This window comes from Schistocerca americana, chromosome 7 (assembly GCF_021461395.2).
Source record: "Schistocerca americana isolate TAMUIC-IGC-003095 chromosome 7, iqSchAmer2.1, whole genome shotgun sequence".
Classification (NCBI taxonomy): domain Eukaryota; kingdom Metazoa; phylum Arthropoda; class Insecta; order Orthoptera; family Acrididae; genus Schistocerca; species Schistocerca americana.
The window spans coordinates 111357162-111382136 of NC_060125.1; the positions used below are offsets into that span (position 1 = coordinate 111357162).

At 42.9% G+C, this 24975-nt stretch overlaps 1 protein-coding gene across 1 annotated transcript in view; it reads right to left on the minus strand.

Moving 5' to 3' along the window:
* The window catches only part of LOC124622585 (4-coumarate--CoA ligase 1-like), a 314336-nt gene that overhangs the window by 89937 nt on the left and 199424 nt on the right, over positions 1 to 24975 (minus strand). Inside the window, exon 6 of the mRNA XM_047148334.1 lies at positions 17052 to 17279. Within this exon, the coding sequence (XP_047004290.1) occupies positions 17052 to 17279 (228 nt within the window). The remainder of the gene's footprint in view (positions 1 to 17051; positions 17280 to 24975) is intronic.

The following is a 24975-nucleotide window of genomic DNA, read 5'->3' on the forward strand; positions in this document are numbered from 1 at the left end:
AGCATTGCAGAACTGGACAATGTGGTTAAGAGGACCACAGAATGGCAAGCTCTCCGGGTGCACAAGCCAGCAACAGACCTCCTTGACAAACACAGTGGCGCAGTGGACGAGTCGTTCACTACCGCACTGACTGTGCCCACGGCCGCACCCTTAGCACAACGCCGGTCTCAATACAGACTGCCAACACCTCGCAGCGGGCTCGCATCAGACTTTCGAACAACGCGATGCTGATAGAAAATGGAATTTCAGTCGTCGTTATGAATCGTACTTCAGGTCAAAGAAAACACACATTTTTTACTCACTCACTTGGCGCTTCGAATTTCACAACCTTCACAGAAGTCAGGTTTTCGCTGTCCTTTGTGACTTCAGCGTACCGTCGACAAATTTTCTCACTTCTTCAGGCACAATGAAACGCTGTCGGCAATACCCGAAGTTGTGCTCCCATAGACAATATTAGTAATAAATAAATAAAAATTAAAAATGAAAGGTGAGTAAGAGCATTCCCTGTGTAAAGAAGAGTTCTGGGTCTGTATTACTCACACAGTTTTAAAAATGGCTCTGAGCACTATGGGACTTAACATCTATGGTCATCAGTCCCCTAGAACTTATAACTACTTAAACCTAACTAACCTAAGGACAGCACACAACACCCAGCCATCACGAGGCAGAGAAAATCCCTGACCCCGCCGGGAATCGAACCCGGGAACCCGGGCGTGGGAAGCGAGAACGCTACCGCACGACCACGAGATGCGGGCACACACAGTTTTAATCTGCTAGGAAGTTTCAACTTGTCATTACTCTTTAAAAGTGGTAAAATTCCTTTATTTGTAATTTGTTTCATTTAACTCGTACGAAAATGTTGTCCACTAAGGGAGGAAGCCATGTTAGGATTTTACGTCCCGTCGGTTGTGAGATCACTATAGACGGAAAGCGCATGCTGGGAAGGGAACCCAGCCGCGACGTTTTAAAGGAACCATCGCCCGTTTGCATTTTCCTATTTAGGGAAAGAACGGAAATCCTACATCCCGAAAGTTTCGGTAGTCCCTAAAAAAAAATGCCAAGCTGAAATAGAACCTAGCGTGCCTCAGAGAAGTGTGACAGCGGCGTTGCCGTCTACGACGCGTACAAATATTCTGGCAGACAACATCACCATGTCTCTGACTCGGTGCCCGGACTGCATCCGGTACACAAAGCGACGCTCCGTAAAGAGTATTGCTGCGAAATATACAAAGATCTACAAGTGGTCAATCTTTGCTGCAAGACTGGCTTTGACACTCGACGTAACTAAATGTAAAGTGATGGGTGAAAGAGGCCATCACACTAATCACACAGCAGTATTCAGTGTCTGGTAGTGCGGGCTGGTGGGTGGGTGGTGCCAAAGACGGGTGAAAGCTTGGCAACTGAAAGTAATGCATGTCGTGCACGATGGAGGTCGAAGAAAAAACTCCAGTCAGTTAGCGTAAACTACCGTACCCCAGTATGGGACCGTTAGTAGGCTAGATTGACGAAAAATTTAGAAGAGATTCCAAGAAGACCTACGTGATTAATTGTGAATTTCATTAGCAGCATGAGGATGGTTCGGAAATGCTCTCAAGTATGTGGGTGGGAGACGCGACAGTACACAAAGAGTGTCGTGTATATCCTTAATCGTGCAATTCTGATAACAAAGAAGGTACTACTTCTCTCAATATTGAAAGGTGGCTACACTGAGCCACAGCGCCAGAGATTGCGCCAAAGAGTTTTATTCCGCCGCCTCCACTGGCAGTGCTTGTCGAGAACTCGTAGTAGTCAGTGCTTGCTGAGATGTCGTAGTGAAAAGTTCTTGTCGAGACGTGGTGGTGGAGAGTGCTTATCGAGATGTGGTAGTAGTGAGTCGGTGTTGAGATGTTGTTGTAAGGAGTGCTTGTTCCATGTTTTATGCAGTTGTTTGATGGGCTAGACAGCAGATGTTGTTCGAATGAAGATATTGTAATGATCAGAGTGCTTTTCGTCAATATATAGGAAGGTAAAATATTCCCTTTTTTTTCATTATTTCCATGTCTTAAATAATGCGTCATTACAGGTTCAGTCAACAAAGCATCTGGCTTGTGTTCTTGTATTAGAGTGTAATTCTGGTTTTCTTGCGCAATTATAATATTTCTATTTTTTTTTAATTACTTCAGTATAAATGATATTTAAAATTTCTTGTCTTATTGAAGAAGAACCGTGCCAGATGTGTACGTTGAATCACACTTCCACACACAGAACAATTACACTTGTGTTTTGGTTTCGTAGGTTTTATAGTTGCTGGGGACTTAATTAATTAATTAATTGTGTTAACGAAAATTTTCTTTCGTTCCTTGTTGTTATTCTATGCAGTCAGATTGCGTACTAAAACTAGTCAGGGCCAACCGTTTACGAGACTTCGTAACCAAACAGACAGTTACTAAATCAAAAATTTAAAAAGAATTTGCATTCATATTTATATAATTAAGCCCCCATGCACGTGGCGACCCTGCCAGGATCGTCCCTGGGAATTCTTCTGATTGTAAAAATAGTAGACAGTAGTATTGTTGTAGTAATTTGTAGTTTAGTAATTGTAGTCTATACTGCATGTGTAGATTTGGTAATTGTCATTCTTCTAATGGTATTTTTTGTTTTTTGTTTTTGTAGAATTTAATTTTTGTTGTCTATGGGTTTGACAATTTAGTGCAATTATTTCAATGGTTCGTTAATCATGTTTGAGGGAAACATTTCGTGTGAATGGTATTGTTGGAGATAAAGAGTCATTGTGTGTAATTTTCGTACAGTGACGAGTTTTGTACATTTTGTAAATGATTACGCAATCGATGAAAAAGGCAAAAATGATGAATAGTGAGAACGACGAAATTGTTAACATGGCGAACTCGCCAACACAGGAGAACAGTATGATGAATAATGAAGTGGAAAACAATTTAATAAGTCGGGAAAATAGTCCGGCACTCCAGGCAAATGCCGGGATGGTTCCTCTGAAAGGGCACGGCCGACTTCCTTCCCCATCCTTCCCTAATCCGATGAGACCGATGACCACGCTGTCTGGTCTCCTTCCCCAAACCAACCAACCAACCAAAAATAGTCCGGAAACAGTTCAAAATTTTTCACAATCAAAAAATTTTCAGAATACGAGATTAACGACAAAAGATATGGAGCAGTTAATGAGTGCAATATTAAATTTGGGATCACAGTTGGAATCTGAATTAAAAACAGAGATAGGAAGAATTAACATGAAGATAGAAACTTTGACAATACAGTTAGGCTCACAAATAGGAACAATTAAAACCGAGATGGAAACAATGGAAACACAGTTAGGCTCACGAAAAGGGACATGTTTCAAAAACATGAAAGACGAGTCAAAGAAAGAAATTAGAGAAGAAGTACAACCGATTTTGAATGCTCACAATAATACTTTAATTTCAACAGAAATTAGACAAGAGGAACAGGACAGAGAACAGGAAGAAAGAGATCGCGTGATAGTACAAAAATTTTCAGAGTTAAATTTATAACGTGCACACGATAAGGAAGAAATACTTGAAAGAATCGAGGAATCCGTACCAAATGACAGAATAAATAACTTAACGCAACAGTATGAACAGTTAACTACCAAATGTGTCAATACTGAAACCCGAGTCGCGACACTTACGGAAGACGTAAATAAACAGAAAGAACAATTAGGTGATTTATCGGAAAGAGTTGAGGAGATTTCAGATAAATTGACAAGTCTTAGTTTAAATGGGGACACAGATTCAGATGATACAGCACCATTGCCATTTGCAGAAACCGAAGAGTACCAGAACATAAATAAGCATGTTGAAAATCAGGGAAAATTTAATGAACGCGTCAAAAGGGAATTTGAGGCATTACGAAAGCAAGTCAAACAAATTGAAGGCGAAATCGAAGGAAAAGACAGCAGAAGAAATTTAGAATCACAGATAGCAGAGGGCTTTGAAGAAAATTTATTTCATTTACGGGATGCAACAAGAGAGCGCCAGGCGCGCGAACTTGACAATAATCGACATTCGGACTGGGACAGACGCGGTAGGTCTTTGTCGCCACGAGGCGAAAACTTTGACTATAAACATTTCGTAACTGTTCGGAAATTTAAGATCTTTCGCAATTCTAAGAATGACATACATCCATGTTCATGGTAAGATCAATTTATGTACGCACTTCCACCAAATTGGCCAATAAGTCACAAACTGGAAATTATGTGCGGCTATTAACGTCCTCAGGGGATTCACTACACTAAGTGAATATGTGCCGTAGCGTGCATAGGGCCCCGAGCTGTAGTGGTGCTATTTCCCTTATAGTTTTCTGCACCGCTGCCTACTCTTTTACTATTCTTTGCATCTGTCAAAACAACTCTTCGACTATCAATCTATCTAGAGAATCGTTAAAGAATAACCGGATATGACTAATTTACCCAAAAGTGATTTCGGAAATTACCGTTTGGACTTACTGTACCTTCAGCAGCATTCATTCGTAGTTTAAACGAAATTTTACCTGTTTATCGCCGTGACAATATTACTTCTTATGTTGACGACATTCTTATTGCTAAACGTTCTTGGAGTGAGCACAACAAAATTTTGGATTCATTATTACGTATTTTTGCAAGAGTTGGCATTACAGTGAACTTGGAAAAAATCTGAATTTGGTCGTTCTCAGGTGAAATTTCTCGGTCACATTATTTCTACAGAAGGTATTCTTCCTGATCCAGAAAAACTTGACGCTATTCGTAATTATGCTGTTCCTACTACAAAACGTGATGTTCGTAGTTTCCTTGGTGTCTGTAATTTTCTTAGACGCTTTGTTAAATTGGACGATTTGGCCACACCTCGTTTATGTGAACTATCTGGAAAGAAATCTAATTGGTGTTGGGATGAGGAAGCTCAGTCAGAATTTGAACAACTTCGTGATGCTTTAGTTGCTGCTCCACTTCTTTCACATCCGGATTTATCTAAAGATTTTTGTTTGGCGACGGACTCATCATACAAAGGCCTAGGGGCACATTTATTTCAAGAGATAGAAGAAGACGGCGTTGTAGTACAGAAAACTATTGCATTTGGAAGTCGTGTTCTCTCTAAATCAGAAAAGAATTATTCGATTACGGAACTTGAAGCTTTGGCTGTTGTTTGGGCTTGCACAAAATTTCGCATATTTTTGTATGGGAGACATATTAAGGTTTACACCGATCATCGAGCTCTGGAATTTCTTATGTCAACAAAACTAACTCATGGAAGATTGTCACGATGGGTGTTGTATCTACAGGAATTTGACTTTAGTATTGTTTACTTACAGGGTTCTTCAAATATTGTTGCTGATGCATTATCACGTGCACCTATGGGTTTGAAACAAAGTGCTGAAGAGGACTGCAAAGAAAACCATTATTGTTTGATGTATATTCAAGGTGTTGCGTTTGAGAATTTTATTTCGTCTTCGCTCCAGGACATCGCTAAGGAGCAAAATAAGGATCCAATCTGGAAGGACATTAAGGAGAATTGGAGGAGAAAGGAAAGCGTAGCGATCAGACAGTATTATTTAGTTCGTAATGTCATTCTTTTTAAACGAAAATCGGTCGACAACTCTGTTTGGTTAGTTTGTATTCCTGATGAGTGGGTTAATAAACTGATTTGGTACACACATTTCAGTTATGCACACTTTGGTCCCAGAAAATGCTTTCATAAATTACGAGAAAATTGCTACTTCAGTAATATGGAAAAACGTATTCGATCTGTTCTTGCCAAATGCAAATTATGTCAAAAGGCTAAGCCGCCAACTATTTTTCATAGAGCACCGTTGTTTCCTATCATTCCAGCGAAATTAAAGGACATGGCTGCAGTTGATTTGTTCGGTCCAGTGGTTCATTCTACTAATGGTTTTGCGTACATTTTGGTAGCAGTGGAATTGATATCAAAATATGTGTGTTTTACACCTTTACGCAAAGCAACAGCTCGTTCAGTATCTAACACTTTCATCAAACATTTTCTTAAAGAAGTGGGTCATGTTGATAACGTTATATCAGATAATGGATCACAGTTTCGCTCTAAAATTTGGCTTCGTACTCTACGGCGTCGTAAGTTTAAACCAATCTTCATTTCACTCTTTCACCCTCAATCTAACGCTTCAGAGAGATGGCTGAAGGAAATCAATAAACTGTGTCGTCTTTATTGTCATCAGAATCACAGAACTTGGGATCAGTATCTTCATATTTTTCAAAACATTCTGAATGAACTTCCTAATGACTCAACTTCTTTACCGCCTATACTGATACTAAAAAACAAAGCACCAACAAATCGCATTTCTGAAATCGTTCCTTTTCCGCCTACACGGAAACTGCGGTATTCTGAAGTTAGGAGCTTCTGTCTGACTTCTGTAGTAGTGTGGGGTGGAAATTGCTTCTTGCTGCAGCCAAAAGGAACTTGTCAGATCAATCTGTTGTGCAACTTGTCAACATAACACCCACAAACTTACAGAAAATGGCGACCTTGCCAGGATAGGTAACATAGGCAGGTTACCAAGATAGGACAGTGTCAGAATAGGTGATAGATTATAGGTATGACAGGTTGCAGTTTTAGTAAAAAAAATTATTTTGGGTGTTACAGAAAGTTTGTTGATATTTATGCAATGTTAAGTTAAGCGAGAAGTACATAACTGTAATTTTTTTGAAAAATAAAAGAAATTTAGTTAATTGAAGAAAAAATTTTTATGTTAGGGTGCATTATCACTTTGAAAAATTTTCTTTTATGTCTTAAAGGGGTGCTTGCAAAGATTTTGGATCATAATAGACACAAGTAGCGAGGAAAGCAGAGTTGTAGTAAAAAGGTCTTGTGTTATTGTGTTGGAAAATTTTTGGATTTTTTTGGATTTTTGAGTAGCTGTTAGGGCATAGGATTTTCAGGTGATAGTCACAGACACAGAGATGCAGAGTGACACAGTATCAAATAAGATAGAATTAAGAAGTAACATTTTTACTCCCTTTGCAAGCGCACAGGTGGAGATTGGAGACCGTAGCCGAGAATTCACGACGTTTTTGTTGTTGGTTTAACCAACTGGTAGAGTGCAAGCCAAAAGGTTATGCGACAGACAGCAAGTAGACAAGAAGGGGGAGAATCAACCCGATAGACAGCAAGTAAACGAGCTCGTTGAAAACAGGACAGACCGTGAACCAGAGGACAGGAAAGTCGGTGAGCTGCAGAAATCAGCAGGCTCAGGTAGATTTGGATAGAATTGAGACAAATCAGACAGTTGGGAATTGAAGGGACAACACCGAATTTTCAGAATACGAAATTCCGTGTTGGGCACATTCTGAGCCAGAAATAGACAGCCCACGCAGGAAACGGCAAAAATTAGCAGCGAAACGAGCTCAGGAAACTCGTTTGTTTGCCGCATATTCAGAGACAGAATAAGCGTCAATACAGTCAATGAACCGGCAGTTAGTTAACGTTCAAAGAGAAGTAGACAGTGAGGAAGAGGGGGAACATTTAGAATGCGTCGAACCTCTTGTACACATACTAAATATGCCTCAGTAACAGGCACACAATTCTGTGGAGTTACGAGCGCCGCGAAAAGGTACCGTAACAGGCGCAACTGTAAACATAAGACATACACAACAGAGAGGGCAGTGTGCAGAGTTGTTTGTGCCAGGAAATGGTTCAATGACAAACGCAACTAGTCCTCAACATAAAGAGCAACACAGGGAGAACGGAAGACAGCACGGATACTTGCAGTTATCGAACTTAGAAACGTCACAGCACAGTCCAGTAAACGACGTAAGTCACCGAGTAGAAAACAATAGATCGAAAACATACAGTTCAGCAGAATGTACAGGACAGGAGGAGATCATGGAGATGTTACAAAAAATGAACGATAGTATAACGACACAAATAGCGAAACAGAATCAGGATATTAATACACAGATGACGAAACAGTGTCAGGAATTGAAACAGGATAATCAGGAATTGAGACAAGAGATTAAGACACAGATCCAACAGGTTAAAATACAGATGGAAGAAGGGATCGCCAGAATTGAAAGTCAGATCACTCAAATAAATAAAGACGCGAAAGAATCGAGGGAAAGAATTCAGGTACTAAAACAAGGTCAGCAGCAATTACACACTGACGTGGACAAGGTCCAATTGGACATCGTAAACGTTGACAAAAAGGTGGAACGTTTTACTAAAAAGGCCACTCGAGCAGCAGTACAAATTTCGGAAGAACAAGCGATTCAAAGCAAGGTCGCAAAAGTTGCACTGAAAAAATATGATCAGCGGATCAGTAAAATAGAACTTAAAAACAAAGATCATTTTGTAAAGCTTCGAACGGAGTTGATACAAACTGTCGAAGAAAAGATCGAAACCGATGACACCTGTAGGGACACAACTGATACGTCAAGCATTAATTCAGTACACGAACACGCGCCGTCTAAGAAAGTTCAAGTAGAACAAAGACCAGAAGTAACATTCGCGCAGAAGTCGAAACAGAAGGCCCTGACTAAAGCGACACATGACACGACACAGAACCAGGCATAGTGTCTAGAAAAACGGGACACACACAGTCAGCCGATACCAATGGACAGACAGGTTACTGAACTAGTAAACCCGATGACACAATATAACAGTAGCACAGGTAAAATACCGCGAACGACGAGAGTAGAGACAAACTAACAACATTTTTGTTCACCAATGTTACGATGTGATGCGAATATGGGTCAGGAAATTGAGAATATGCAGACAGGCAGTGGATTGCCAGAGAACAGGCAAGACAACACAAGCAATGACATATTACTTGAGTCTATGAATCAGCCACAACCCGGATTTATGAGTAGATACGATACAGATCACTTTTTGACAGAAAATTCCAACATTTCAAGGAAGATGACCAAATCATTGGAGCTTGGCTCACAAACCTGACTTTATTTGTGCACACATGTCAGGGACAGTAGAGGAGGTGATGCAAAGATCGCTGCTACCTGTACGTCTTACCTGCAGTTCAGAACAGCATATCTGGATAGATATTGGTCCAAGCAGTAAAATTAAATCCAATTTACTTCAGATGACACCATATGAAAACTCAGAGGAGAAAAGCGTTGTAAAATTCTTTGACACAATGCACAAAAAAATCAATGCTTAGATAAACCATACAGTAACGGGGACCTGATACGTCTATGTAGAATGAATTACCGGTAAAGTATCAACAGGTGACCGTAGGAAAAAAGGTGTAGTAGTGTGGGGCGGAAATTGCTTCTTGCAGGAGCCAAAGGGTACTTGTCAGATCAGTCCGTTGCGCAACTCGTCAACATAATACCCGTACACTGACAACCCTTAAGACATGACGGCCACTCTTTCGCGAAAGACACGGCTTTTCCCCATATTCTCACCTTTAACAATTCCTCAACTAAAAACTTCAACCAACGATATACAGATTTGCAACGCAGCAGTAATACCGCCTCCCTTTCATTCCTATCCACTCTAACAAATTTACCGGGAAAACAAAAGACGAAACTTTTCCGCTGAATGCCTGTCTGTGAAAAACCTTCATTTTGCCCCAAAAATTCTCGGCACAGTCGCTTCGCGAGACGTGTGTGGGAGGGGGTAACATGCTTGAAACACTTAGAAGTAGCAATAAGGGGATCATCTCTCATCTTTTGCCAGATTATCGTCTTCGATACATGGCATTTGCATCTGTCTTATTTTGAAGGGCGAAGGTGGCTGTAGATGTCCCTAGAGAAGTCACGGAGCCCTGCTAATTTCTTCGAAATCCCATCACGTTGCGGCAGCACTGTTCTATTTGTTAGGAGACTGTCTAGCCCTTTGCCCGTCACTGGATATGTCGAGAGCCAACATAACGAGAAACAATAGTACATTAACTTTAAGAAGAAATTCATCACCATGTGGATGCTTGCGTCCAGATATTTTACGATTGCTGCTGTTTCCAGTGATTTGTAGTCAATGACATAATGGAACAGAAGCGTGTCTCTTTGGCTACTTTAGTTTCAGTAGTTACATTTGTCTACATTTAGCTGCGACTCCCACCCAACCCCAGGCCTCTGAAAACCGCTGCAGCCTACCTGTGTCGCAAACGTGGTACAGACGAGCCTCCATCTATATACATGTTCTGCAAACCACTGTAAGTACATGGTGTGGACTATATCGTTGCAGTATTAACAACTTTTTCGTTCCTCTTCAACTCACACACGTAATGATCGAGTAAAAATGATTGACTGTATGCCTCTGTATATGTCCTACCTAATCTCCTCTATGACTGCTACACCAGATATAATCTCTTTAGTGGCCAAGGAAGCCTTACTGTTGCACCTTTGGTATTAGAGGACTGCACGAAGAAATGATTATCTATAAAAATGTCGCTGGACATATCCTAATCTCCTTCAGCATATTCCTTTGATCGTTACGCTAGATATACGATGGCATAATGGTACCAGAGTCTTCGTTGAATGTATTGTGTATTGCAAGAAATACATAGTCTTTTTACACATGGGATGTACCGAACTATATGATTCTAACAGTCCCATAGAGCTTTAAACACACAATCCATTGAACCATTTACAATGGTGCAGCTGATTCGTACAACCATATACAATTCAGAGATACTGCAAGAACAGGGTGAAGATCTAGGGTTTAATCACAGCACTGTTCATTCCTCCCCCCATACACTGTTCGATTGTGGACCGATCATGATATCATATTCCGTCTAGAGCAGTGGGCTGTTTGCATTCATATAGTGGTACTTATAGTACTTATATTTTTTTAATGTAAACAGACGCACCAGCACTTACCAGTCCCACCACAGGTATTCACTCCTGCACAGGCGCGGCTCGTAATTAAAGGCTCTGAGGCGGAGCCGCCTCAAAATATATGTTAAAGTAAATTTCACAAGCACGTATTACATAATTTAAATTATCAGGACGAATTTCGCATATTTCCCATTCCGACTAAAATAACGACGGTCAGCGTTTTTGGAACTGTTGGTATCGATAGATGTTTTCCGAACGGTTAGTAGTGTTTAGGTTGCGCCTTGGAACGTCTGTAAGCTGCATGTAGTAGCGGTTTGGGGGCGTGGTTTCTACATAGTACTGCTCTTTATGGGCGACCCGAAGGCTCAGAGCTTGCAGCCTAAGGGTGTCATACCAACCACCACAAGTTTTTCACGTTCCACTATGTAATAAAGGAATGTAGAGTGGCCGAAACTTCGCTATCCAATCTCTGTCTCTGCACATCTCTACTATGCTTCGATGCGTCATTAATCGACGTTTAGTATTATTGTTTTGATAATGTTTTGCATAGTTGTTTTGTTTCTGCCATTGGCTATTTTATCCACATTTAGAATAAGTTTGCAAATATCCCGCCAGAGTGCACTAGACTACAGTAACATAACAGTACTGCCATCTAGCGAGAGTTTCATAAGTGATTAGAGGACAAAGCGCGCGAAATTTGTCCCATTTCTTTACTCTCCTTGCTTGCTGATGCTAACTGCTTTTGTTGATATCGTGTGATATTAGCACGTTTCTTTTTCGGAGTGTATTTTGCAAGATTTTAGTGAGTTTTCCTTGCACAAGACCTGTGGCGTCACCAAAACATCACAGTATCGTCATGTGAACTCGTAAACTTCGAGCTTTAGAGGTAAACCACAATAAACGCCTTAAGTTTAGAACTGAAAACACCTAAAATATTAAGCAGCCGCTAAGTTAACATTCATCGCATTAAAGATCTCTCCGAAACGCGTCTTTTCATATGGTTTGCTGCAAAGTGTCGGAAAATGTAATGATGTATAAAAACACTAACCAAAAATTTTAACTCTAAGTTAGCTTATAATGATATTTAATACCTGATTATAGAAGATACAGTACGTAAAATTAAGGGTAGAGGGTGATATGCCCCCCCCCCTTTCCCCCTGAATTCTTAGTTGTTTATGTCAGACTAATCTGTTGCATAACCCGAGGACTATGTTGGCTCCGATCGATAAATACCGCAACCTTCCCCAGTATAGAAACCACGAGCCGCGCCTGCGCCTGCCTGTAGACAACTCCATCACCTGCGTACATCCTACATGTAAAACAAATACACCACAAGTCATTGTACAGTGCATGGCGGAGGGTATGTCGCACCACTCTCACGTGCTGACAGGGTAAAAAATGATTGTCTATGTATCTGCATACATGCCCTAATCAATCCTTATGTTTCTTGGGAAAATACTTCGTCTTTTGCAGAGCTTTTTTTCAGTTATATACCGAATTGAGTATCCCAGCCTATATAGATCCACACGATGCTTTTAGTTCGCAGATTAGCCACGTGACACAGGCAGATGTGGACTCATGTGATTGGCTGGCAGCGACTATACACTGTTTAATATATGTTATTGTTTACCAGTACATATCATTTAACCACAAACAGGTCTATGCGTGTTAATGTTGTTATAGCAGCTGACAGTGACCTCAAGCTTATTGTGGAAATCGAGAATTAATGGTGAAAGGTGGAAGTGGGGGCGCTCGTTCAAATAAGGCTGGAGAGCACGTGCAGCGGACTGACCTATATTGAGAGGCAGTTGAGTGCTAAGTACGGCACATTCTGTCTTGACATTCTCGTCTTTGACAGCATCAGTGTTATTGCATCAATACTCATCGTGTTTGGTGTTGTCACATCTGAATTAACTGCTCAAGAGTTATTGCAGAGTGTATTCTGAAGCATCAAAGTCTCATATACATATGTGGTTTGCAGGAAGAGGTATGCAACTGCAGTGGAGAGAGAGAGAGAGAGAGAGAGAGAGAGAGAGAGAGAGAGAATAGATCTGTGGTATTGTATGGTTCAAGATAATGGGAGCATTGAGATGCAGATGTCCTGTTTGCGAATTTGGTCAGTCAATCATTCTAAGATCAACAAAAATTCAATGTAAGATAGTATACCTACTCCATCAGGGTTTGGATGCAATAAATGTGGTATTCATAGCACACAAAAAATAATTATTTGCAAAATACTCTGTCAGTCCAATTTAAGTGCAGTAATGGTGTGTGTGTGTATGTATGTATGTACGTGTGTGTGTGTGTGTGTCACAGAGAGAAATGTCAGTCTAATTTAAGTACAGTAATGTGTGTCTGTGTCTGTGTGTGTGTGTGTGTGTGTGTGTGTGTGTGTGTGTGTGTGTGTGTGTGTGTGTGTGAGTGAGAGAGAGAGAGAGAGAGAGAGAGAGAGAGAGAGAGAGAGAGAGAGACTCCTTCTTCATAGCATTAACCAACATTCCATTAAAACTACAGTCTTCCACACGACATACATATATGCTTCCCATTCAGAATTTTGAAATTTAATTTTCTTGTGATGAATAGCCAGTTATCCACTCGTTCCCACTGTCTTCTATGACATATAGATCCCCACCGGAAATCTAATTTGCTTTCAAAGAAATATTCAGTCATCGAGCAGAGCAATGGAATCAGAAGTGTTTGTAACATAGTGCTCAAATGTCTATCAGTTCTATTTAAGCATAGTGATGCCGTGAGTGGTACTCCATCCCACCATTAGCAAATGTTCCGTTAAAACTAGTCTTTCATACCATATATGCACATATAGACTCCCTTACCGAGAAAACATCCATTCAGCCAGCAGAGCAATGGCATCAGATGTGTGGCATAGTTTCCGACTGTCTGTCAGGCCGATTTAAGTAAATGATACTCCCTTCCACCATTAACAAATGTTCCATACCGTATATGTGCATATAGACTCCCTCCTGATTCTGAAATGTAATTTACTTATGAAGGAAATATTCACTCATCCTGCAGAGCTATCGAGTCAGAACAGTGTAGAGTTTCCTAACGTCCGTCAGGGCTCTTTAAGTACGGTGATGCTTGTGTGGTACTCCCTCCCACGATTAACAAATGGTTCAAATGGCTCTGAGCACTATGGGACTTAACATCTTACGTCATCAGTCCCCTAGAACTTAGAACTACTTAAACCTAACTAATCTAAGAACACCACACACATCCATGTCCGAGCCAGGATTCGAACTTGCGACCGTAGCAGTCCCGCGGTCCCGGACTGCAGCGCCTAGAACCGCACGGCTACCGCGGCCGGCTCACGATTAACAGATGTTCCATTAAAACTAGAGTCTACTGCACCATATGCAACGCTCGAGGGTTAAACGATGTCTTTCAGTTCTCTTTTTCGTATGAGTTATATGCCGGTGACATGCCGCTAGTAAGTGTCCAGATACTTCTTATCTGGTAAGAGCCCGCAGAATATAGACCACATATCGCGAATTCGCGCTATGCCTGAATTAGTTTCATAATTCCTCTATCATTTAAAGAAACGTTTCCTTGCAGCCTCCAGCCAGCCCGACATCGACACGTCTGCGGGTAGGCGGCTGGTTGAGCAGTGGGTACTGGAAGGCCGCTCACCGACACGGGCTGTTCTCTCAGGATGCCGACCCACATGTCACACGCGTCCTGCACTGGCAGACGACGGGGGCGGTTCATTTAGTCCTCTCTTATTACAGACAAGAGCATTGGTGGACCGAGCGAGGTGGCGCAGTGGTTAGCACACTGGACTCGCATTCGGGAGGACGACGGTTCAAACTCTGGAACCGCGCGACCGCTAAGGTCGCAGGTTCGAATCCTGCCTCAGGCATGGATGTGTGTGATGTCCTTAGGTTAGTTAGGTTTAAGTAGTTCTAAGTTCTAGGGGATTGATGACCTCCGATGTTCAGTCCCATAGTGCTCAGAGCCATTTGAACTATTTTTTGGACGGTTCAAACCCGTGTCGAACGATCCTGATTTAGGTTTTCTATGGTTTCCCTAAATCTCTTCAGGCAAATGCCAGATTGGTTCATTTGAAATAGCACAGCTGACTTCCTTCCACATGCTTCCCTAACCGCCGGCCGAAGTGGCCGAGCGGTTCTAGGCGCTACAGTCTGGAGCCGCGCGACCGCTACGGTCGCAGGTTCGAATCCTGCCTTGGGCATGGATGTGTGTGATGTCCTCATTTTGGTTAGGTTTAAGTAGTTGTAAGTTCTAGGGGACTGATGACCTCAGCACAAGTCCGATAGTGCTCAGAACCATTTGAACCATTTGAACGTTCCCTAACCCACGGCACCGATGACCTTGCTTTCTGTCTCCTCCCCCGAATCAACTAACCAACCTCCATTGCTGGACTGTTCAATTGTGCAGCAGAACTTGTAAGGGAGTGACCAAAGTAGTATCTTTTTGGTGAACTTGGGAGACACTACACTGGGTGGTGTTTGTTTAAATACATGGCAATTATTTGCGCACTATCCTGGCAATTTGCGTCCCTACAATGCCAAGCAACAGTGGCATTTGCCAGCTGAGGTGACAAGTATACACTGGGTGCATGCAGAAATAGACAGGTGTGTTGGATGTGTGTTCTAGGGCCCGGTGTAGGGTTCACGAGTGCAGGATCTAACTTTCTCTGTAGAAGCGTTCCCACTGTTATTTTTACAAATCAAGTATAATGGTATTGCGAGTTAGGTTGAGGGACAATGCGGGGGTAGGTTAGTTTAAGCAAAATGTTGGCCAAGTGTGTGTTTTGTTTTTAAAAAATGTTTATGGTTGGATGCCTGTGTAATTTACTAGATTACCACCATGCGCGGAGATCGTTTGACGATATTTTACGCTTCTTTACCTGAAGAAGAAGTAGCGATGTGGAATACTAGGAAAAAAATCGGTGAAACTTCACACAAAAGTGGCATGTGCCTATAGAAGGTCTGTTGCGGAAATTTTTTTATGCATGCAAAGTGAAGTATTTGTGTGTGTCTTCTCGAAAAATCGGGAAAATTACCCCAAAGATGTAAACAGCGTCAACATTGATTTGCTTGCAGGGAATGTATGGTGGTGTTTACAAATCCATATTTACGTGTGTCTTTTCAAAAAAATGAGTAAAATATCAACAAAACAGTATCTACCTGTGTTTTCTTGATAAATCGTCGAAATTAGCCATGAAACTCACTGTACATGCATCTTCTTGTAAAATGGAGGAAGTAGCAACGAAACCATATTTACATGTATATAGACTACTTAGAAAGGGCAAGGAATTCCGTAAAATGACAATGGCATGTGCGGCTACGCAAAAATTTGCCATGAAATCTTAAGTAGTGTAACATGTTACAGGAAATAAAGTTGGGTACCGATCATTCACGAAAACTAGGCCAGTACCGTTGTGTGCTATAGCGTGTTGGAAATTTGCGGTATACCCTGAGTTTACTGATGCTGCCACTGCTCGAGTGAAGTCCGCGTTAAGAACGCCAGTCTGAGGATGTTTTGAGGACACTAATGTCCGGAGGGGATGGTGGCGAGGAAACGACCAATAGGAGCACAATGGGGCAGTGGTACGTGTGGGGGCCGTGGGATTCGGAAGAAGTCGTTTTCTTTTTTGAGTCATAAATTACCATCATTAAAATGACAGTTATCACTTTTTGCTGATAGCTTTGAACATGTGAGTCAACATGAACCAAGGAAGGCATCCATCCTATAAATCATGGTAACCAACATCGCAGCTATTTTCCATTAATTATGTCGTAAATAAGCAAAAAGTGCGCCCAAGTGATTATTTCGTTTAGGTCAATAAAGCAGGCCTGCGCAGGTGGCTGGTTTGTTTACATAAGAGAACAGTGGCCCCCTTTGCGTTACAGCCAGCCTTTACCAATTACTCACTTAATACAGCAGTCCTGATACGTCAAAAAAATTTTATGTGTGTATTACACAATTTCCCTTATGATGTACGATGGTGAAGAAGTCCCCACCAAAACAGCGCGCTGAGGTTATGTAATATTACGAAAACACATAGCTACAACACGTCGTATTGAAAGTGGTATTCGAGTGGCTTCAAATACTAGTGTGTCATTGCGGCAGGGTATGTTGTGACAGATTGGAGAGTATTGGTGAGGAGTTTTACTGGTATGTGGTGTTCCAGATGTAACTGCAGATCACTGACAAGAAACTTGGAACAATCGCGTAGGCTCACCAAGAAGAGACAGCGCAGACAGTATATGAATAAAACAAAAGAGACAGTGGCGGCACTCACGTGGTTCCCGCGGTACTTGATGAGGTCCTTGAGTCTGTCGGTGATGAAGAAGAAGCCGTTCTCGTCGTAGTAGCCGATGTCGCCGGAGTGGAACCACCCGTCCGCGTCCAGCGCCTCCGCGGTCGCCTGGGGTCTGCGGTAGTAGCCCTTGGTCACCATCGGCGACCGGAAACACAGCTCGCCCTCAGTGTTAGGGCCCAGCAGTTCGCCGCTCTCCGGGTGCACCACCTGAGGGAAACGACCGATAAGTGCCGTCCGACCGACCTTTCATCTCGTTCGGTAACTCGAAAACATTCGTAGATGGAAAATACTCGACCGCTGGGAATGTACACGACACGACCCTGTTAATAATGAACATGAATTATGTGATTCCAATTTCTATATTTATTGATGAGGTTTGTTGATAAGTGGGAGCTGATCAACATGACGTATACTGTCGTAACAGGAAAAGTTTTTCACTGAAGACGTCGAATCTGTACTTAGTATCTAATCACGTACAAAAGAGTCTGACATTATTCAGTTCATAAACGCAGTATGCTGATGTTCAGCAGTTAATGTATAAGATGGAAGAGATGGCATCGCCACATCCTCCGGCAGCGACGCGGCAGATATTTTTTTAGAGCTCCCCTAGGATACCGACCATCAGTCGAGTCGTACACCGCGACCGCCGCCTCCACCAAGCCGTTGTCGCTGCAAGCGGCGCTATAAACCAGCTACACGCTCTCTGAGCCGACATCAGGTCACCTAAGCCGACCACCAGCTTCCTGGCTTTAAAGAAGCAGCCCAAACCAGAAGTCTTTAGTCTGAAATCGCTTCAAGATAAAGAAACAACGAGTAGGCTGTCTCGTTGTATTACGTCAACTATTGATTGTTTATGTAGTCTTAATTGGACTTTATTGCAGCCGGCTGTGTAGTGATTACGTGTAGGCGGCCTCTTGTGGAACTGGTCTTGCAGTGTACGTCCCTGCTCACTGTAAGGCATCCTTCATCAACAAAGGTGTTCAAGATAACAGGCGTATACATATCGCTTTGCTTGCAGTGATATACGATGCGGCCTAAAAACGTCTACGTTCTGGCAATTGTATAGCAGTATCGTTCAAGGAAACTGGTGTCTCTGGCTGGTCTAGGAACGGAGAAACCATTCGTGGGGGCCGGCCGGTGTGGCCCAGCGGTTCTAGGCGCTACAGTCCGGAATCACGCGACCGCTTCTGTCGCAGGTTCGAATCCTGCCTCGGACATGGATGTGCGTGATGTCCTTAGGTTAGTTAGGTATAAGTGGTTCTAAGTTCTAGGGGACTGATGACCTCAGAAGTTAAGTCCCATAGTGCTCAGAGCCATTTTTTTAGCCATTCGTGGGGGTGGAGTGTGTAGGGTGGTGAGAATGGTGTGCTGCGAGAGAAAACTGCACCGCGGTTCGGCTCACTCCATCTGTGACTGTGTCCTTTCTTCTTACAGGACGGGCGTCACTTTCCTCCCTAACCGTTCCGTCCTGACCGTGCTCGAGAGGAGGGTGATTTTGAACGAAGAGAGAAATCGTGGGAAGAGACTAGGTGGCGGAATAGTGAGTCCTAAAGCACGAATTATTAACGCCGCGAGCGTTCTGGAATAACAAGTTCCATAAAAATGTCTGGTATTAAAGGAGGATGTATATTGAGCGAATATAATGCGATATGTCAGAAGTAGGCAACAAGTGGAGATCATCTGACTTCTGGAGGAGGATCTGATGAACGGCGACTGGTTCAGTTCAGAATGGTGATGTTGGGCTCAACGTGGGCGCCATCCCGGGTCTCCCTCTAGGCTGTGGAGCGAACACGCACACGAGGCGCTCCACGACACTGGCTGAGCTCAGACGAGGACTACAGATTCCACAGAAGTGTGACAGCACACGTGGGCTTTGACTTGTAGGTAGTCTGCTATAAGTTACGTACTCCTTTTAGTATTTCTAGGATGTGTTTTTCAGTATAAGTAGTAATAGTAGGTGACAGGAGTTGTTGTTGTGGTCTTCTGTCCTGAGACTGGTTTGATGCAGCTCTCCATGCTACTCTACCCTGCGTAAGCTTCTTCATCTCCCAGAACCTACTGCGACCTACATCCTTCTGAATCTGCTTAGTGTACTCATCTCTTGGTCTCCCTCTACGATTTTTACGCTCCACGCTGCCCTCCAATGCTAAATTTGTGGTCCCTTGATGCCTCAGAAGATGTCCTACCAACCGGTCCCTTCTTCTTGTCAAGTTGTGCCACAAACTCCTTTTCTCACCAATTCTATTCAATACCTCCTCATTAGTTATGTGATCTACCCATCTAATCTTCAGCATTCTTCTGTAGCACCACATTTCGAAAGCTTCTATTCTCTTCTTGTCTAAGCTATTTATTGTCCACGTTTCACTTCCATACATGGCTACACTCCATACAAATACTTTCAGAAGCAACTTCCTGACATTTAAATCTATACTCGATGTTAACAAATTTATCTTCTTCAGAAACGCTTTCCTTGCCATTGCCAGTCTACATTTTATATCGTCTCTACTTCGACCATCATCACTTACTTTGCTCCCCAAATAGCAAAACTCCTTTACTACTTTAAATGTCTCATTTCCTAATCTAATTCCCTCTGCATCACCCGACTTAATTCGACTGCATTCCATTTTCCTCGTTTTGCTTTTGTCGATGTTCATCTTATATCCTCCTTTCAAGACACTGTCCATTCCGTTCAACTGCTCTTCCAAGTCCTTTGCTGTCTCTGACGGAATTACAATGTCATCGGCGAACCTCAAAGTTTTTATTTATTCTCCATGGATTTTAATACTTACTCTGAATTTTTGTTTTGTTTCCTTTACTGCTTGCTCAATATATAGATTGAATAACATCGGGGAGAGGCTAAAACCCTGGGTCACTCCCTTCCCAACCACTGCTTCCCTTTCCTCCCCCTCGACTCTTATAACTGCCATCTGGTTTCTGTAGCAATTGTAAATAGCCTTCCGCTCCCTGTATTTTGCCTCTGCCACCGCCTAATTTGAAAGAGAATATTCCAGTCAACATTGTCACCGATCCGTAGAACGCCAGTTTTCTTTCTCCTGATAACGACATCCTCTTGAGTAGTCCCCTCCCGGAGATCCGAATGGGGGACTATTTTACCTCCGGAATATTTTACCCAAGAGGACGCCATCATCATTTAACCATACAGTAAAGCTGTATGCCCTCGGGAAAAATCACAGCTGTAGTTTCCCCTTGCTTTCCGCCGTTCGCAGTACCAGCACAGCAAGGCCGTTTTGGTTAGTGTTACAAGGCCAGATCAGTCAATCATCCAGACTGTTGCCCATGCAACTACTGAAAAGGCTGCTGCCCCTCTTCAGGAACCACACGTTTGTGTGGCCTCTCAACAGATTCCCCTCCGTTGTGGATGCACCTACGGTACGGCCATCTTTATCGCTGAGGCACGCAAGCCTCCCCACCAACGGCAAGATCCATGGTTAATGTGGGAGGGGGGGGGGGGCGATGAGGGGAGTAGCATGAGCTGATTTTAAACGTAGTAGAACACTCTTAACAGGAAATTTTTCATTGCTCTTTTGTTGTCTCTTTTATTTGCCGACCAGGATGTTTCCATGTGCTTATCATAATAAATGTATGAAAATTAAAACTCAACTTACTGTGTCTCACAGTACATTGTCGTAACTTGTCAGTAAGTGGACTGAATTTCACCCATAGTCCATATTTCTTACAAGTTCTGGGACTTGTCGAAAAGAAATGGTCGTACGAACCTAATAAAGAAGCTGGTACTGAAGAAGTAAATATACGTACCAAAAACTAATCCTACACTTATGTTTCAGTAATCCCAGGTCTATTACTTTCCCTGCTATCGATGCACTTTCGATCTACATAAATTCGCTTCGAGCATGCTTCTTGCCTTTCTATAACGTTTGAGCCCAGCAATTACTTTCCTATTTATACGGTTTGCATATCTTCAACTGCTTTACAAAAATAATTTGTCGAAGCATCCAACACTCACATGTACTGGATACATCATAATTAAAAGCAAAAACTGGTATGGGTGGAAACATTTGATGCAGAAGCAAGAACGTTGCTGTAAACATAGAGCGTTTGACAAAAACACCAACAAAGCAACCATTATCATGCGAAATACGGTGTTGTAAACACAGTGGCATTCGAAACGGCTTCTAGTGTTCTCAGAATGGATAAATACGGATCGTGCACGGTTTTCAAGGGAATACTACACGATTCCTCTTGTAAAATAGTGTTAAGTTTAGGTAACGATGGTGTGGGTGGATAGCGATTATCCACCATTGTCTCTAAAGTAGACCCTAAAGGCATAATAATGAAATCTGGTGACTGTGGTGAACAGGAGAGAAGAGACTGTTCATTCTAGTGCTCACAAAACCAGTCCAGGACAATGTTAACAGGGTCGCTGTCACCTTGGAGCACAGATTCACCGCTGGGGAACAAACGTTGTATGATCAGCCAAAATGGTCACATAATCCTCCGCGGAAAATTGCCGTTGGTGATTAACCATAGAGCCCATGGAATACCACGATATTGATGCCAAAATCATCACTGACTCCCGTTGTGTTTCATTCTTGGGACTCAAACTCAGCTAGAAGTTGGAAACAGTGTGGGACGAGACATATCTCACCAAATGACTTTCTTTCATTGTTTCGTAGCCTACGCTTTATGGCTTCTACACCACGTTTCCTGTTAAGAGTATTTTGACCAATGATAAGTGGTTTCGAAATTCTTGCTCGTCCCACAATTCCCTGCTTACGGAGCTCCCTTCGTGTCGTTTTGGTGCTGACAAGAAAGCATATGTGACATTAACGTCTGCAGTGATTTTGCAGCTGCCCTGTTATTCCGCGTTACTAACCTTTCTAATCATTGTCTGACACGATCACTCAATAAACGCTTCCGTTTGCACTGGGCCTTAGCGGATGATGTGTTTCCACTTTCCGTGTATGTGGCATCAATCTCTGACACGGCCCCTCTTGAAACACACCACCAGCTGGGCTGCTTTGGTAACGGAACCACTCGCCATACGAAAACCAACTACTTGTCCACGTTCGAAGTGAACTAGCTCCGACAAAAAGTACTCACAACTAAACAGAATGCTGTTCTGACCGCAACGGACACTTGTAACGTACACTACGTGATCAAAAGTATTCGGAAACCCCCAAAAACATACGTTATTCATATTAAGTTCATTTTGAAGCCACCTACTGCCAGCTACTCCATATCAGGGACCTCAGTAGTCATTAGACATCGTCGCTCCACGGAACTCACGGACTTCGAACTTGGTCAGGTGATTGGGTGTCACTTGTGTCGTATGTCTGTACGCGAGATTTCCACACTCCCTAAGTCCACTGTTTCCGAAGTGATAGTGAAGTGGAAACGTGAAGGAACATGTACAGCACAAAATCGTGCAGGCCGACCACGTCTGTTGACTGACAGAGACCGCCGATAGTTGAACAGGGTCGTAATGTGTAATAGGCAGACATGTGTCCAGACCTTCACACAGGAATTCCAAACAGCATCAGGATCTACTGCAGGTACTATGACAGTTAGGCGGGAGGTGAGAAAACTTGGATTTCATGGTCGAGCGGCTGCTCATAAACCACACGTCACGCCGGTAAATGCAAACGACGCCTCACTTGGTGTTAGGAGCGTCAACATCGGACCACTGAACAGTGGAAAAACGTTGTGTGGAGTGACGAATCAAGGTACACAATGTGGCCATCCGATGGGAAGGTGTGGGTATGGCTAATGCCCGGTGAACATCGGCCAGCGTGCTTAGTGCCAACAGAAAAATTTAGAGGCGGTGGTGTTATGGTGTGGTCGTGTTTTTCGAGGAGGGGGTTTGGACCCCTTGTTTTGCGTGGCACTATCACAGCACATGCCTACATTGATATTTTAAGCACCTTCGTGCTTCCCACTGTTGAAGACCAGTTCGGGGATGGTGATTGCATCTTTCAACACGATGGAGCACCTGTTCATAATGCACGGCCTGTGACGGAGTGGTTACACGACAATAACATCCCTGTAATGGACTGGCCTGCACAGAGTCCTGACCTGAATCCTACAGACACTTTTGGGATGTTTTGGAACGCTGACTTCGTGCCAGGCCTCACCGACCGACGTCGATACCTCTCTTCGGTGCAGCACTCCGTGAAGAATGGGCTGCCATTCTCCAAGAAACCTTCCAGCACCTGATTAAACGTATGCCTGCGAGAGTGGAAACTGTCATCAAGGCTAAGAGTGGCAACACCATATTGCATTCCAGCAATACCCATGGAGGGCGCCACGAAATTTTAAGTCGTTTTCAACCAGATGTCCGGAAACCTTTGGTCACATAGTGTATTGAGGAACTGCACAGCCGCCGTTTTGCTGTTCGTGGCCAGATACAACAAGAGCGCAAACTGCAGGCTTGGCTACCATCTGCATTTATGTTCCCTGTTGGACGTCAATATATTTCGACAGTAATCTAAATTTAAACTTTCCGACGCACACAGATAGACGTACAGAGCTTGTGTTACTCGCAGCGTTATTTTACCCTGAGGACAGCACCCTGCTGCTCAACACTTCTAATGAGTCTTAGGATTGCTTTGAAATTGGCTGAAACAATAAACAAATAGTCGACTAATCTAATTTGCAAGAGTATACGATAAACTTCTGTCAGTATACATTCAAAATCACGAATTAAATGACTGAGTAAATAAACTGAGCCGTCAACAATGTTTCGTTGTAGAGCCAGGCCTTGCAAAATGTCTCTCTGTTATAGACGTCCATACTGTCTCACTCACAGAGTATAAAATACTGAGGCGTTATTATTAATTATACTTAGATACTACAACGGTGTTTCGGGGTTTGTGATGAAAGGAGATACGTAAAGTAAAGTTGTGCAAAGCGAGAAGGCTCTGCACGATTTATTTGGCTCTGTAAAGGGGCCTGCAAGGACTCAATATTTATTGACACTACTACTAGTTTGTCAAACATTCAATACATTAAAGCGACCTCACACTATTAATAACACTGACAAAAATTGTCCGTTGACAACACGATTTTACAAAGTTAAGATGTCGGAGACCCAAAAGAAAGCGTGTGCTGCAATTACATTAGCTACAGCTTGCAAACAACACAAAAGAACGAGGAAGAGAAAATGGATCTGAGATTAGATGAAAAAAAGGAGACACTGGTCACATGTTAATTAGTTACTGTAATCAGACTCCAGGACCCGAAAGATTTTACACTGAAGCGCCAAATAAATTGGTATAGGCATCCATATTCAAATGCAGAGACATGTAAACGGGCAAATACGGCGCTGCGGTCGGCGACACCTATGTAAGACAACAATTGTCTGCTGCAGTTTTTAGATCGATTACTGCTGCCACAATGGCAAATTATCAAGGTTTAAGTGAGTTTGAACGTGGCGCACGAGCGGTGGAACACAGCACCTCCAAAATAGCGATGAAGTGGGGATTTTCTGGTACGACAGTTTAACGAGTGTACCGTGAATGTCAGGAATCCAGTAAAACATGACATCTCTGACATCGTTGCGGCCGGAAAAATATCCTGCAAGAACGGGACAAACGACGACTGAAGAAAATCGTTCAGCGTGATAGAAGTGTAACTCTTCCGAAAGTTGCTGCAGGTTTCAATGCTGGGCCATCAACAACTGTCGGCGTGCGAACCCTTCAATGAAACATCATTGATATGGGCTTTCGGAGCCGAAGACCCACTTGTGTACCCTCGATATCTGCGCGATACAAAGCTTTACGCCTCGTCAGGGCCCGTCAACACCGACGGACTGTTGATGCCTGGAAACACGTTGCCTGGTCGGACGAGCCTCGTTTCAAGTTGTATCGAGCGTATGAGGGGTACGGGTATGGAGACAACCTCACGAATCCACAGACCCTGCATA